The sequence below is a fragment of the Buteo buteo genome, chromosome 4 (assembly GCF_964188355.1).
Source record: "Buteo buteo chromosome 4, bButBut1.hap1.1, whole genome shotgun sequence".
NCBI lineage: Eukaryota > Metazoa > Chordata > Aves > Accipitriformes > Accipitridae > Buteo > Buteo buteo.
Window position 1 is genome coordinate 28,913,026 of NC_134174.1, and position 17,530 is coordinate 28,930,555.

Sequence of the window (17,530 nt, forward strand, 5' to 3'; positions counted from 1 at the left end):
TTCATTTGCTTCCTACATCTTCACTCAGGACTGTGACAGACAAGTGGGTTTTGGTCTTCCATGTATGGCTGTGCTGTCTAGCTTGGTCATCTGAATCTAAGATGCTTTATACAACTGCATTATAGCTAGCCAAAGAGAACCCTCAGTACAGGAAGTTTTGATGTGACTACTTTAATTTCCTCTGACATTTTATATTTTCACCAGGCATAGGCACCCCTGGTTTTGTTATGTTGCAGTAATATGCATTTAATTTTCCTCCTTTTGCTATCAGACAGTGGCTTCTTCACTACACTTTTTTGAAAACTAGAATTATAAAGCTATTTTGCCAATCTAAACAGTGGCTTCTTCACTACACTTTTTTGAAAACTAGAATTATAAAGCTATTTTGCCAATCTAAACACATCTTCTGAGAGCATCTCCTCATATTGCAGTTAATAGTCCTTAAGGGAATTAGCAGAAAATATTTCTCACATTAGCAGAAATTATTTCTTTCATGTTTCAATGCTTTGTTCCAAAGATGAATAGAAGATATGTAAGACCCAGAACAAAGTCTCAAATAACCATACTGAACAAACAGTTGCTTTACCATGGTTATCTGCAGAAAAGCTGCACTGTGATTAACAACCTCTGTTGAGATAGACACAGCATTTAAATGAGAAAATCAAGCAGTATCTGTACAACAGTGGAAAATAAAACCCTGCATAGTCACAGTCAGATGATTTTCACATACCCTCTCAACAAAATTATTGCAGAAGTTCTTTAACTTCATTTGACTTTGGCAGGTTTTGATCACACAGTATTATTTCCCTACTTGCATTTCCTCCTTACAGAGTCCAGTGTTCTCTAAAGACCTGCATCGTGTTTCTTCAGCTCTGATGACCTTTACAGACATTGAGATGAAATGACGATGTGCCATTCTGAAATGTTTCAGAAAGAGTGGCCAAGAAATGTAGCAAGCTAAATTTTGCCACCATGTAAAATACATACTTCTCCAACCACATAAAATACAGCCTTCCGCTGCATCATCTAAAGCTACACAAAGATAGACACAGCTGGATGTTATAATTTAGCCATAGTCATGTGTAGGGAGGTTAGCGTGGAGCTGCATCCCTCCAGAGATATTCTGAGACTGCACGTTCTATGACATCCCACTAAAAGCACACACTGCTCCCTTTTCACAGGCTAAGCCAGCTGCACAGTGCAGGGAAAAGAGCTGGCTATGGCTCTCTTTCTTCCCTTCTGTTCTTAAGTAGATACAAGGCGGCACATGGCGAGGAGGTCTAAAGCAAACTTGCCCTATGTTACAGCTATACTCCAGGTCTGCAGTTCATTCACGTGCCAGGTTTGTCTTCCAGGGTGTAAACTCCTTATGTTAGAATGTATTTAAACTCTTCAGAGTTGAAACTGTAGCTTTAGCTGTGACCTTTACAGCACACAGTATGCTATCAGCACATAAACAAGATAATATAACCCCTTAAACCCGTTCAGCTTCAGTAAGGTTGCACAGCTGTTTAAGAAGTAAAAGCTGAGCAAGCAAAAGTAGTATCCATAGAGCAGGAACTTTAAGCCTCACGGATACCTCTTTGTTCTCTTAAGAGGTTAAATTACATACTCTGTCCAGTCATGAAACAGTTTACAACATTATCTCATGTGGGCTTCCCAAATCAATGTTCTCTTATGTGCCACAGCTTCACTGAAACACTGTGCCAGATAATTTAATGCCAAGTGTTCAATTAGTAGTGCAGACCCTGGCTCAGTTGCAGGGACTAGATAGGGTGCTTAGAAGCATATAATTTATACAGTATTTTATTTGTCATTTTTTGTACAGGCACAAACTTATCAATATTTTGGTTGGGTGCCTTTGTTGCCTTACTGATTTTGCTTGCTTCATACTACCAAAATAAAACAAAACAAATAAATCTAAACTGCCAAAAATTTAGGTAAGAAAAAGAATTTCAGTATTACAAATTGTGCCTCAGGCAGAGGGATTGAGGTCTCAAAATGCACATCAGAATATGATAGCTTTATGTTCGTTCACTGAAGAAGAATATAATCAGTATAAATTGAAGCTTTCCTTTTGTAAATAAGGAAGAAGGGCTGTCACTCACATTCCAGGAAGAAATACTGCAGTGGTACAAGATATTACCACCTCATTTGCTTTTCACCAGCCCTTTTCAGGGACAACTGTCCCGCTAGCAGAGCAGAAACCCTTCACAGCAGAAATACCTTTTTTACTTTTCTTCTCTTTCTCTGGCAACTTAAGTTGTTACATAAGGCTGTGAATGGAAAAGGCTGAGGCAAGGGCATGCGTATTCCCTTCTCTTGATGCCACGACAGGAACAGAGCCTTCTGCACTGCGACAAATCAGACACCTTGGGGTAGGAATATTTGAAACCATCACAGCAAGAGTTGCCAGGCCATAAATGAAGTAGGAGAGAGGTACTGTGCACTGCATATTCTGAGAGACAGATCCGGTAAATAGTCATGCACTTGTTTCATTCAATATCTGTGAGGTATCAGCTGTCTGAAAGGCTGTGAAGAGTATTTGTCTTATTGATCTTCATATTTAGGCCACCTTAAGATGAGTGTGTTAACAGGATGCCTGAATCCCTCTACATTCATAATGGCTCTCATGTAAATAAAAAGGAGACTATTATGCAGAGGTACTTACTTAAGTATCAGAAGGGATACTTTAGCTTTGCTTATCAGGCATGCTGGTTAAGTATGGGCTTTCTGATACTGTCTTCTCATCTGTGGTACATTTTTTCAGAACCAGGATGAACTAGGATAATGATTTTGAAAGGCCTGTATAACAAATGACGTTCATATCAAATAATGACATAATCCTCTACTTACTTTAAACAGCTTATTAGAAATAATACTTAATTTAAGAAGGTATAGAACATTTAGCACCATTATTGCTTCCTATAATGCAGTATCTTTAAGAATTTTAAATAAAAAACTGTTATTATAGAATATTTTCGTTCTTCTCTCCCCTTCTCCTTCCTCTTCTCATCCCTCAGATGCTTTTGAGGGTTCATTTACTTACTACTTCAATGTCTTTCAAGCTAAATTTACTTAATTTAAAAGTACTGTTATTGTCTTACAACTTTCAGTCCTTGAAATACACAGCATTTAATCTATCTGATGAGGTTGTTTCTTAGCTAAGAAACACACATCAGCAATGATAAAGGTTTGAAATTGAAACTCAGTTAATAGCTCTGTAGTTGAAGTTTTGCCTGGAACAAAGTATAAATGACGACACTTGCAGTCGCTTTAGCTATGTAAGGCTACCGATGGTAGAAAGTGATAAAAAATGAATTTTACTGGGTAAAGGCAATAGTATCTGGCAGTATGTACAGAAGCAGGCCTTTAAAACAAGGCTATACTTACAAGTTAATATTCAACACAGAGATGCACTTTGAAAATGTTGTGTTCTGCTTTTCAGAAGCCTGTAATTGTGTGCAGTAAAAAAAATTTGCTATTGATAAGGTGTGGTCCTCTTTGTCCTTTTTGTTGGCAGCATGCAAGACGACAGTTTAGAATCCTCAACTTCAATATCTCAGCTTCTGAGAGAAAGTTATTTAGCTGAAACTAAACATCAAGGGAAGAGTGAAAGAAGCAGATCGGAACCAGCTTCTCATAATTTCCATTACGGCAACGCTTCGGGTGATTCAGATGAGGTGGCTGCCCAAGATGACCTTCCAGATCTCTCTGCCTTTTTGAGCCAAGAGGAGCTAGATGAAAGTGTAAACCTGGCAAGACAAGCTATTGATCAGAATCCACTGGAAACTAAACAGGATGAGCTTCAGGCACATTCACAGCATCTCCCAGATCAGCTGAAAAACACAGGAAAACACAAACAAATGGCCCAGTCTACAGCTTTGAATACATCAGACAATGGCCTGCACTCAAACTTTTGTCAGGACCATGTCAGAAATACAAAGGGCTCCAAAGGGAGCTCTCAAGATCTAAAGAAACACCCCCCCCCTTCTGAATCGGAATCAAAAAAGGAATTCCTAAACAAGGCAGCAGATTTTATTGAGGAGCTCTCGTCACTTTTCAAAGCTCACAACTCTGAAAGAATAAGACCCCGAACATGCAAAAACTACAGGAGCAAAATCGATTCTAAGAATAAGCCTGCTCAAAAAGGTAGCTCTAGCCTATCTAGCACATCAGAAAACAGAGAAAGGCTTTCCATTCCAGTACCTCAAAACTTGGAAAACAAAGCAGAGAAAACATTTGAACAAACAGATCATCAACAGGCGGCAAACTTGGAATCTATCAATCAATTATCAAGTGCAGAGCTAAAAACAGAGTCAGAATCAGCATCTGTATATTCTGATGAGCCTATTGGACAACCACCATGCTTTACTCAAAAACTGAAGAGCAGGGAAGTTCCGGAAGGAACCAAAGTGCAATTGGACTGCATTGTGGTAGGAATCCCAACACCTGAAGTCAGGTAAACATATTCTGCTCTTATCATTTTGTATTTCTGTAACAGTAGGTATATGCCTTACTCTTTCCAGATATTTTGATGCATACGTTTCAGTAATCTGTAGCAGAGGTCTCTTGATCTTGGTTATTAAAATCGATTAAGAAAAAAAATTGCTTTCTTTACATCATACAAAAGGTTGCTTATATTTTAAGACAACATATTTTGGGACACATTACTTTCTTTGAATTTTAGAGAACTGTTTTTAAAAACTGTACTTTCATAATTAAAAGAAAGTGCTAACTCCTTAGTGAAAAATGTTAGTCATCTTCGTGGAAGTCAAGAACGATTGTGTAAACCAGCTAAAAAACCCGATGGCTGTGATACCTCGTGCTGATGTCTGAAGGTATTTGACATGAGTGAACATAGGATCCTATAAACAAAAAACATCCATAAATGAACAGAGAGGAAAGGAGTTCATTTAAGTTATTATACAAATAACCAGGAGCAGCTCAGTTCTAATTCAGATTCTGACAATGATTCTGCTGTGACCTTAGAAAATACACTTCTGTTTTATCAGGTATAAGACACCCTTAATAACAGATACTTATTCATGTTGTGTGACTAGTCTGCTAATTCTGATGCTTCAGTTCTCACCTATAGCTATGAGGATTTTGAAAGTTAAATCTGTAACATTTGCAAAGATCACTGGAGATGAAAGGAAATGTGAAAGCTACGCTTTATTCATCAATGACCTCAGTGGAATGAGAAACAGATTATTGTAACTTTTAAATTTATCTTAAAAATTCTTAGATCTCATCAGCATTTCTAAATCCAAATTTGTTCATACAGAGCTCATTAGTCAAATGTACCTCTCTCTCACAGTGGTGGAATTATATTTACTTTGCTGGGACTGTACCAATTCGATAGAAAGGAAAACTGTATCCATCTTTTAAAGATGTACTATACATACTTGAATCCTAATATCTGCGGTATCATAAATAGATACCCTTAGTCTAGACAGTTGCCTATCCTTTTATAGGCATTTTAGAAATCTGTGTTGCTTTTCTAAATATTGAATAGAACTATTTGCATCTTCAGCATCCTATTAAAGGACTCTGAGCTTCACAGATGGTCCACTTTTTCCAATTGTCAGCTCATTGTCTTCCTTATATACTTTGACAATGCTGAGTACAGCACTACTACCACTTCTGCTACAGTCAACATCTTTTATCATCTTTCTCACTGAACTAATAGGCACAATCATCAAATGAAAACTATCTCAACGTCCCAAGGCAGAAGCTCCAAAGATTTTTGTCGTAAAGAATCTTTCCCTTCCACTCCCTTGGATTTCTGGCACACCAGCTGCTAATTTTTCAGAATGAAGAAGCTTTTACAACACACTATTAAGTACATAGGAACAAGGATCTACAAATGAATCCTCTTGTTGTGGACAGCCTTGTCATGAAGACAAGTAGTTGCCCAGCTCATAGGATCCCTGAACTGTGACTGCCAGACCATTTTGCCCCACTAGCGCCTTCCATAGTAACACGTAGGTTCTCAGTCCTTAACAAGACCTTGACCCCTGGTGCCATGCAGGGTCTCTTGTCCATGACAGGAATGTGAACTTCTAAAGGACTAAATGATTTGCTTACAGAAGAGTAATATGTTCTAAAGCTGGGGGAAATGCCTTGTTTGGGAAGAATATGCTTTCTACTATGCTTCATATCTAAACTCACTGCTTTCATTAACAATTTTGAGGCATTTCCTTGGTGGAATTTATGCCATTATAAATTTTGTATTGTGTTCAGCCCTTCAATTCATAGAGGAATCCGATTAAAAGAGAAAACAGTGCCAGAAATTTGCAGGTTTTGTCAGAAAACAGACAGGAAATATCATCATCCCCTAGATAGTAGCAATACTCTCTGAAGACTTCTCTTGCTTATCAAGACTTTGAGACTTATTTCTCCAAGCACTTGCCTTGATAAATCTTTTTGATATTAAAAATGTCAGTAGGATCCCTGGACATGAAAAATATATTTTTTTCCTCTCATCATTCATAGTTTATAATACAAAGAAAACAACTGAAATAATCTTCTCTTATGTATACAGGCCTGTACACAAACTCAATCTTTCTTTGTATTCAGAAAAGGTGAACACTGAATTGTTTGTTTCTAGACCTATACTCCAGTGCAGAATGTTAATTTTATCTATTTCTCCAGAAGGCCACAACGCCATCCTTATAACAGCACATCATGCCTATGCCGTTGACACATACGTAAAACGGACAAGGTGTTCATGCCATCTAAGTTTAGGTATTTAACAACTATCTGAATTAGAAGCTGACACTATAAAGTCACTGAAGCCTCACAAGGGCAGATCAGAGAACCCAGGAACAATGACTCATCCCACCGAGTATCCAGGGATGGCCAGGATGCCTATGCACCCAATTCAGGGACCGCTTGATTTCACAGAATTGGATGACAGGTATCTTTGTAACTCGGGTCTATTTTTGTCCCAACAAAACTGAAGCTTTTCCATTGAAATTTCTATTTCAACATTTGATTTTGTTTATTTTAAATAATAAAGTAAGCTACTTATGTGAATGACAGTCACTACAGGAGCTGTTACACTTTTATAGAACAAGCATCCATCAGATTTTTCCAATGATAATACACTGCTGTCATGCACTGTACTGCTCCAAACAGAAATGCACACTTGGTTTACTGACTCACGCTTGTAGCCAGATCAGGGTCTTAAAGGAGCTAAGACTGAAGTCCAGAACTCACATGCTGATGCCCCAAGGCCAAGGGAAGCAGGGACAGGGAGACAGAAGTCCCATAGAGAAAATCAGTCCCAAGGAGTAAAACTCAAGAAAAAGATCAGGATCAGCTTTCAGTTCCACAATTTAAACTAACAAATAAAAGATAAATCACAAGGGGGTAAGTTTGAAGTCTCTTTCCCCTTGTGTTTGTGTGTGTGCATGTGTGTGTGCACGTATGTGCTGTATTAAGGAGAAAACTGGGAATGTTAGCTGCTTGAACAGTTTCCTGATCACAGTTGTTTGTTAACAAAACTTTTGTCCTGTTCATCCAAGATTCTTTCAACTCCACCAATATGCAGAAGTAACACTAAGAAAGGGTGTAAAAAAATTATCTTGCCTGAGTGATAAATATTCACGTGCTTCCAGTGATCATGGCCTTTTTAGTCATTGCTACAGCACCAAGAAACCAGAGAATATAATGTACTTTGGGGTATGGGGACCATGAGAATGCAGGGTTTTTTCACTAAAAATAGTGTTTGTCTTTGATCTGCTGTGCAAAGCTTCCAAAATAGTGAAGGAAGCATCTTGTTGGCCACAGTTGTGGAACTGTGTCCAGAACTGGGCTCAGAACTGGCAACTGTCTTGCTTTGAGGATAACAGTTTTCCAAGGTTTGTGGTGAGTTAGTTCAGTATCTGTGGAGCTGGGCAAGTATAGAAGAATTCTAACAGATAAGCAAGAGAGATACAAAAATCAGTAGTCCCGGGAAAGGACTAACTGGCAAGGTGGCAACTGATGAAAGAAAGCTTAATGCTGTCTGGCTTTAAGGCATGATTTCTTCCTCCTTCAACTTAGCTGAACGACCAAGCTCAGTAAACAAGCATCCTTTGGACAAACGTGTGCTAATGCATGCTTACCTGTGTCCTTTGACTTAAAATGGACCTCCTAACCACAGAAAGGAATCCCAAGTTACTTACAATGCTTATAATATATACACTTACAACGTACAAGTGGTACTGTGGGAACCGAGAGCATTGTGAAACAAGAACAAGATTCAACAAGCTCTTAATGTAGTTTCTCAGTCAACACTAGGAGGAATCAGATGGTTAAACTGATGTAATGGGGATTATAAGAGAGAAATTAGAGACAGGAGATTTAGAAAGAAGCTGATCACACAAATGGAAAGGACTGGAAAATATGATGGACAGATACCACGTTTGAAAGCAAGATAGTAAAAAACAAAATTGATGATGTAAAAAAATGGTGTAAATGACATTCATGATGGATCAGAGACAAAATATCATTGGCAATGATAAAGCAGTATAATTTACAGGCTAACTATTGGTAGGTAGGTTACTGGTAGGTAATTATCTGGCGTATACAAGGGCTCACCGAGGGACAGAAAATCGGATGGTGGAGCAAGAGAAGAAACTGGGAACTGATTTGAAATAGCAGTATATGGAAAGCTAAATCCTGCTTGGCTGAATACAGATAGACCTGTCCAACTGCTTTTTAAGATAACTCAGCCTTAATGTAATAAACCCACATGTTAGAAGAACCTCATTAAGCCTACCTATCTAGAAAGACGTTTCAATGAAACATTAGGCATATGTCAGTATCATCACTGAATGCAGTGTCATAGAGGAGATGAACAAAGATGGATACTATAGTATATGGGCCTCTCGCTAGCTCAAATATTAGCTCACAATTAAAGAACACTACTACAATTATTGATTGGTTATTTTACTCTGACTATACTGCAGGTTAGAAATAAGCATTTAAGAGAAATGTGTAGTATATTTCCAAAGTGTTAAAGGTTTTGCTGACCTCCTTCTCATGTTTCTTTCTACAGCTCTGTTTCTGTATGAGTAACGATAGGTGTAACATTCACTCCTCTCCGCGAGAAAAGCACTCCTTATTCTCCCAGGTTCAGAGGTGCCTACATTCTTCCAAACTGTTTGGCACATCACTCCTAGGTTAATTTTACTTATGAATCACATTGCATGGTTTGGCATACACAGCTATCCTGGAAGTGTCATGAGGATTTGATGATCTAAAAACAGGCTGTATGTCATAAGGTTTCCATGAAAACATTCTTTAACATAGGCAGACAAAGCTTAAAAAGTGCATTTTAGTGCTGCTTTGTTTAAGGAGACTAGATTTGCAACTAATCACAGATTTTTAGAGACTATGAAGCCAAATAAGATTGATTAAGATTTTCTTTTCCTGGCTGCCAGATGAAAACCTTTATCTGTTTCAGTGCTCAAAGTCTAGAAAGCCAAACTTCTCTTACATGCAACTCCAGTCAAGTCAATGGATTAAGACCTAGGATGAATTTGGCACAACAGATGACACTGCTTGTGCTTAACGTGAACCTGCCTTCTATGATGAAGCTATCATTACAATTCATGGCAGGAATGAAATGTCAGTGAGAGAGAGTATTGCTACTTCAGTCATGCCACGTATCTCAATGTCAGAACTCCCTTGGAACTGACATTTCATTGCTACCACGTACAACGTTTTGATGGTAAGAATAAAATAAAATGTTAATAAGCAAGGAGTAGATATGGCCATACCAAAGATTTACATAAAGCTTAATTTCACAAGACAGAATTGTTTTTCATTTATAAGCATTGCAAAGAGATAACATACATGTAGCACGTTGTTTTTCTCGGCTTTATCTCAAAATACTTTAACATTATGGCAAAAATAGCGACTAAAGAACACTCTGCATAGGAGAACTAAACACAGGTTTGAAACAGAATTTTATTCCTGAAGTTTTAAATCACTTGTGTTGCAAATTTTGGACTAGTCAAAGAAAAAAATAACTGCAAAGAAAAGAATTAACTCAATACTGCTTCACTGTCTGAGTCTATTAAAGGAATATACTACTCACATACTACTAAAATAATTGGAAGAAATAGCTTACATGGTGTTTTTAAATTTGCTTATAGGAAATTAGATTTGTGCCTCACAAAGGCATGCAATACATACTTTACACAAACACAACAGGTTAATTGGAATAGCTGATCACTAGTAACACAAAGACTTCTTATACCTTACTGGTGATTATATCACAGCATTTTGTGTAATGTGTTTTGCTTTATGTGTCACTTGAGTGAGGAGCCACATTTCAGTGGACACAAAAATATATCACTATACCATGTAAGTTATTTTAATGTTCTGAAAAGATGCTGCTGAAAATGAGGTCAAATTCTAGAACCTGGGTGTTCTCTTTAATAGCTTTTCATATCTGCTAAAGCTAACATGCTAAACCAAGGCTACATTATAAGGAAGAGGCATGAGGTAGGTATATAAAAAGACATGAGTAAGTGCCATGACTCACCTCCCAAAGTACATAGTTGCCTACATGAATTACACACCTAACAGGCGACTTGTACATTCACGTACCAAATTTGTGCTTGTAGTCATACAACTGTGAATGAACCTTAGGTCTTCTCTCCTGAAAATGTGACCATTGTCAATTACCACCAATTGCAAATCTTGAAAATAACAGAAGAATAAACCATACTGCACATAGAATTTAAAAAATCCCCCCTTCGGGATCACAGGAATCCTATATAATTTCCTGGCCTGGAACTTTAAAATGGCACTAATCAATTTCAAAGGACCTTTTCAATCAACCTTGTAATGCACATTACTATACTTCTCCCTTGGGACTGCTAAACATTTCCTCTACTTACTCATGGTAGAGTTGTTCCTTTATTCCACGCACTAGATGATTGTGTTCTAGATACCAAGGACCCCACTACTAGCTATGGTGTCTGTATCTACAAGTTTATAAGGACATCACTGAACAGAAAAGCAAATGTGATGTGCGCTTCTGGGGAGCCAGTCTAAAAAAACCCACTGTATCTAACTATTAGTGGGGAAAATACCAGATTTGGGCAAGTCATTATGGGCAAAGTGTAAAATAGATGTAGCTGTTCCTTCTGTTTGAATAGGTTTGTATTAGAGGATCTGAAGGCTCCTGACTGGACTATGATGCAATACGAACACTATAGCTCAATCAGAAGAAGCTAGAAAGATCATTATTTTTAAAGGAAATGTATTTTGAATGGAAGTGTAAACCAATTCTTTAAAAATAAAGATGATACAAATAAAAAGCAGGATTTGCAAACTAAATGTTAGTGAAGAACCACACAATCTAATCTACTAGAAAATAATGGTAATGGCACTGTGATGGTGAAATCCTTTAAAACAGAGGTAGTTTGTAAACAAACATTTTAAGACCAGTGATTTCACTGTTTTAAAATCGTTCTTAAGTGCTGCTTCACACCTTCTAAAAAAGATAAAAGAGAATGGTTAGATACTCCAGAGAAATATATGAATATACATACATGTATATATTCGCTCTGTTCTTACAGTCTTCCGTAAGTGTCTGCTTTTGGCCACTGTCAAGACAGCATGCTGGGTTAGGTGGACTTGTAGTCTCAGCCAGAACACGCAGTAATTTCTTATTTACCTTTTTACATGTGCTAGCTCACCTGGCATCCTAGGATATGTGCCAATGTTACCACTCCCCTTTGTATGATGACAGCTGTCTCTTAAATTTCCAAAGGTGTTGTATGGGTTTGGTTAATATCCAGAATGCTGTTTACAACTGTATTGTGAAGCACCTGAAACAAGTTCCATTAAGGTTTGAGAAGTAGCAGGAATGGCTGCTGAAAGCTATCCTGGGGTAAAGTGTTGTCCTAGACAGACTGTCCACTGACAGAAAGTACCTTGGAGCATCTCATTTTGCCCACCAGAGTGGTAGAAAACCTAGCAAATGAGCTATGTCAAACTTCAAAGGGACACAGGAATATTCCCCTAATGTTGTGGCTCACATTGAGTTCACATAAACATCCGTGGCAATTTAAGACACAGCTGTAGCCTCTTGACTGCCCAGTCCCTTCTTTTATGGCTATTAACATTTACCAAAAGTGATATATAGAAGAATTTCTATGGTTCAGTTATCCTAGATCCACGTGCCTAATGTCCTGGTGCAAACCCATTTTCATTAGACCAGAACTAGGGCAGCTAGGCCTGGGAACACATTTGAACCTGCCATCCTTGCTTCAGGGCGAGAAACCTCGAGCAAAGAAGTTAGCATCAGGATTTTAACATTTTAAAGTACTGCTGCCAGATTTGCAAGAGCTTGTCTATCAGAGCCCTAAGGCTCAAATGGAAGAGAAATGAGTAACTTTGTCTGAAATGCTCCGCATAAAGTAGTGCCAGTTTCTCATTGGTAAAACCCTGCAAGAAGGATATGGATGTATTTTAGGGAAGTGAAGCTGTCCTTCAGCTGTGAAATGTCAGGGAGGAGAGCTGGGACATTTTACACCCTGCTGGCATCCTCTTTTAACATGATGATATTTACGACATGACTGTCCGTTGCAATTGGAAATGTTAAATTCATAAAAGTCATTTTCTTAGACCCTTTTTCAATTCTTGTTACAACAGAGGCTTGTAAAAGAGGATAAGCAAGCAGACATAGACATGAACAAGACTTTTAAGTTCTAGCTCTCTAGCTGCAAAGGTTTGCCTTTCTAAAAGGGGAAATTGTGTTAAGTGGTATGATTCACTCTACAGTGCAGGAGCTTCCCTCCATAACAGGCAGACCTGTACGCTTTCCAAGCTGTACATTCAAGTCAGTTTACTGTACAGCTACAGATTACACTAATGTGCAACTCGAAGTGGACTGGGGAATACCCTGACTACTTTAAGAAAGCCATCTTGGACAGCTAGGACTGATGGTGCACAAATAGTGCATGGTTTACTTCTTAGCTATGTACTCAGCATTTAAGTTCCAGATCTGTACTCCTTCACACCCCGTAGTCCCTTTGAGGCTCCTTTTTCAATTCTACTTTATACTTCTACTAAATTCTAGTTTTCCATTGGTATGGACTGTCTTACAGGGGTTTTTTTTCCCAAGATATTAATTTGGGGTTTTCTTTATGCTCAATTTGTAGCACAAACTGTTGTAAAACATTGTGCTTCCAAGAGTTGCATACAATTGAATGGTTAAACAAATTTATTTATTAACATTTTTCTAAATTATCTGAGATGGAAATGTATCAAAGTACCTTATAGTATGAGCCAGGAAACATGAATTATTACAATTTACTACACAAAACCCTATCCCTATCCTTACCACAACTAATGTTATTTGCTGTAATATATAATAGTAAATACATTTGCCATTGCTTTGATAGCATTTGCATGCACTTAAAAGCTAGCGGGTACTGTTACCAAGTTAGCATATAAAGATCGATGAAACAATTACTCATTTTAAAAAATCAGTTGAATCAAAAATGTTATCAGTATGACAGCCTCCACCCACACATGCACAAGACACATTAATCAATCATACATAGTTAAAAAAGCAGCAGAAAACAGAAAATACAAATATTTTTTGTGGAGTTTCACATCTCTGTATTTATGAGAAAAGTTATGCTGAAGATGAAGGCACCTTAGTTTGGCTTTTCAAATTCAGGTAGTTATCTGAAAATACAGGTATTTCTGAGTATTATCCCAAATGTTTAACTCTGGATCCCTATATATAGTCCTACAACTTCTCTATAAAACCTAGAATGTCTTATTAAATTTGAACCTGGTTCTGCAAACCCACCTGCTTTTTCTCTTTCTGTTCTGTCTTTTCCATATTAACAAGCAACAGCAATCAGGCCTGCTCTCCCCTCCTACTAGCTCTCAGGTTGAGCTGACTGTTCCTGTCATTAACACATTCTAAGGAGCTGTCTCTTCACGTGCTGCTTTTAATTTTGCTTGGATTCCTGCATTTTCTACTGAAACAACTCTTCTGAACACTGAGAGACTTAGGAATGCCTTAGATGAGAGCGTGAAGTCTCTAAAAGGCCCAATATATTTTTGGATGTGTAGCTGGATTTAAAAGAGAAACACAGAAATATGATGCAGAAAAGAATTCAAGGTCCAGCTGTCCCACTGGCTATGTCCCTGTAAGGAAGTACCTCTATAATGTAACAGATCACTTCTCTTTCCTTGTGGTACACTTATGCCATCTTTTATAAAAAACAGATTGTCTTAAATATATGACAAAACGAAGGGTAACATTATAATAAATTTCAGTCACATTCTGAACCAACATGAACTTTGGAATCACAACTTTGAGGGAAATTTGTTCACTTAGGGTTTTTTTTTGGGGGGGGGGTTGCTACATTTTAAGCCACAACACAGATCTGAATGTACCTCAAGAGAAATTCAGAGCTGGACTGATAGCGTTCCAAATTCAGAGCTCTTCTACTCTGCTACTGAAATCTGTACATCAAGAAAAATATGTGCTACAGTCGCTTACATGAACTAGTTTGTTAGTATGTTTAAATACTGCAAAGAAAGGAGCTCTATTATTTGCTGTAATTGAATATTATGAAAATCATAAATATTTTATTCCTATGACTGTTCATTCAACACTTGCCTGCAGTACTCTGTCAGAATCTTCAGGCTAAAACCCACCCATTTATCATCAGAAAGACTTCGAACATTGTCATTCTAGTTTCAAGTTGTTTGCACTGATAATATTTTTTGCCTCGCAGGTGGTACTGTGAAGGGAAGGAGCTTGAGAACTCACCAGACATTCAAATTACCCAGACAGCTGATCAACACTCATTGGTTATTGTTGAAGCTTTTGAGGAGGATACAGGACGTTACTCGTGCTTTGCTTCAAACATCTATGGAACAGACTCCACTTCTGCAGAGATTTACATAGAAGGTAATGTTAGAATTGTTGCAGAAATTGGTTGTTGAAATTGGTCATACAGGATTAAGATACAATTATGTATTTTGTATGTTAAGCGTGTAATAGATTTGTCACAAAAAATACACAGCAGGAAGTCAACACTTTTCATCATTACTAACATATTTATTACTTCTCTGTAAAATACCCTTCAGACAAGTGACTGCCCTTTACATATAATTTTATTGTGCTGCTTCCCAGAGATTTTATGTCTCTCACAGAAAGATCAAAGTCTAGAAATATTCAGATTCTGATGCCACCTTGTATTTTTTGTCTGTGGTACTCTACAGAAATATAAGAACCTAAACTTTGTGTCTAATTCTTATTAACCCCTTTTTCCTACAGTCATTATTACAAATTGAATATAGGATAGCTTCATCCTAAACCATTATTGGGACCTTGTAACCAAAATGAGTATGCCAGCAATTTGATATTTTACTTGCACAATAGATGCTGTAAATAAAACAGAATATATATCTGCAGATTTAGGTCTCTCTTCTTTCTCCTTATGCTTTTTAATATATCCTACTCGGCTTAAGAGAGGTCTTTTTTGGGTAAGGTTTCAGGTTGCATCCATCATTGTGCTAGCAGGATTACAAATTTAAAATAAACACACAGAATCTTTTTTTTTCCTTTTGTCTTTTTTCCATTTCTCAGGCAGAGAAATATCCTGTGAGTACCATCACTGACCACAGTGGGACCATTCATAAATTAAAGCACCTACCCTACTTAATACAAGGTTAATTTTGCTCTACTGTTATTCTTCTTTCACGTCTCTAATCTGACAGTGAAAGGACGAATCCTTTTTTAGTACCCGCACTGCCCCTGACATTAATGGGAGATGTCTGTACTTGGCAGGGATTTAGTAGTTCTCGAGATTGGGGCCAAGGCCTGCTTTTACCTAACTCGTGGATATTGGATGGAAGCAATGGCTGATGGAGATGCTCACTGGCAGGAACTGCAGAGAAAATGCAATTTCCAAACGCAGTGAAGGCTGAATCAGAAGTGTAAAAAGTCTCAGTAAGACAGCTGTTAGTAAACAGAGCTAGTATCTTCTCCAAGCTGTGCTATAAGGCACTAGTGTAAGAATAAAAGCTACGATTCCAGGTGTCTCTCTTTTTTTTCCCCTGTTTTTTTTTAAACTGGTAGTATCATGTGTCTGTGGAAAAAAAAAAGCTCTTACTTGATTCACAACAGCAATTACAGACTAAATCATACTAGTGGCATTTTAAAGAGAACATGAGGAAGACCCAGGTATACATTCACTCTTGGATGCTGTTTTCCTCATTTCAGTCACACCTCATCCCAAATCTGCCTTATGTCAATAGCAGTTCTGCATCTTACACAGTGTACAACGTTGGTTCATTTCCACTGCAATGTGATCTTTTGTTTTGCCATAACTTTATAATATATATCCTTAGAATGCTCTAGAGAAATTTGAAGGCTTGTATCATTCATAGATAAACTTCTCCAAAAACCCCTCTGATAAGTGATTTTTTTTCTTTCTCATAGGAGTCTCTTCTTCTGACTCTGAAGGCGAAATCATCAAAGACGAAATGGATCAGTAAGTTTAAAATCAATTACATCTTCCATATTTTTTCTTAGAGTTGAAAAACCCCACAAGTGTAGACATTTCAGTTTCCATTAATATATTGCAACTTCCAACACATTAGGCTTTTGTTTGGGATTTGTTTGGATTGTTTGGGTTGGGTTTTGTTTGTGTGTTTGTTTATTTGCTTTAAAAATACTATGGAACAAATACACATTTGCTTGTGTATCTTCAACTTTAGCTTAAGAATTGAAACTTTAATATTAAATATAAACATAAGAAGAAATATGTTACCTTAAAGATTAAACTACTAGAATTAATTTACTAAAACAGATGCCATTTGACTAGACCCAACTTAAATGCTGATTTAAGCATATGACTTAGAAGAACAGTGTAGTAAAATTTCTCACATGAAAATATGGTATGTCATTAAGTTTTTGTCAGAAGATGGCTATACATGGATTATTTAGATTTAATATAAGGAAATTAATAGATACGAACTAGAGTAAACTGAAATGATGGGTATAAAAGACTACTTAATTATAAAAAGAAAGAAAAGGTGTCAGATGTAATCCAAAACCTGGGAAATAATATTATTTTTCCTAGATGAAACCCATTCCTTGTGCATTTAGAACCTGATCCAATGCTGCTAAAATCTATATCTTTCAGAATCAAAGTCTTTCTATTAACTGGAAAGGGAGTCAGACTGGTTGAAAACTAAAATAATCAATCTTTTATTTTGAACTCCTTTGTATGCATTAATTCAACCCCAAAAGCAACCAGTGCTTTATAAAGAGGAAATTTTAATCAGATAGACTTATGCACCCTGGGTTTTTTCCATTATTTATTAAGGAGGGTTATACTCATTACAAATGTCGTTTTATTTTAAAATGCAAATACAAAAGACTGCAGTGTGTTTGACTGAAGACCTCAGGCTGACAGCAAATCCTGTTTTAGGTGGTTTTTACTTCAAAGTCTTAAAATACTCCAGATTGGATTGGTTTATGGAC

General features: G+C 37.2%; 1 protein-coding gene across 3 annotated transcripts in view; it reads left to right on the forward strand.

The window, feature by feature from the left end:
• MYPN (myopalladin) overlaps nt 1–17,530 on the forward strand; it is a 79,083-nt gene that overhangs the window by 23,588 nt on the left and 37,965 nt on the right. For all 3 annotated transcript variants that reach the window (XM_075025311.1, XM_075025310.1, XM_075025312.1), the window contains exons 2-4: nt 3,524–4,462; nt 14,772–14,947; nt 16,484–16,535. In XM_075025311.1, the coding sequence (XP_074881412.1) occupies nt 3,525–4,462; nt 14,772–14,947; nt 16,484–16,535 (1,166 nt within the window). In that variant the 5' untranslated portion in view covers nt 3,524. The remainder of the gene's footprint in view (nt 1–3,523; nt 4,463–14,771; nt 14,948–16,483; nt 16,536–17,530) is intronic.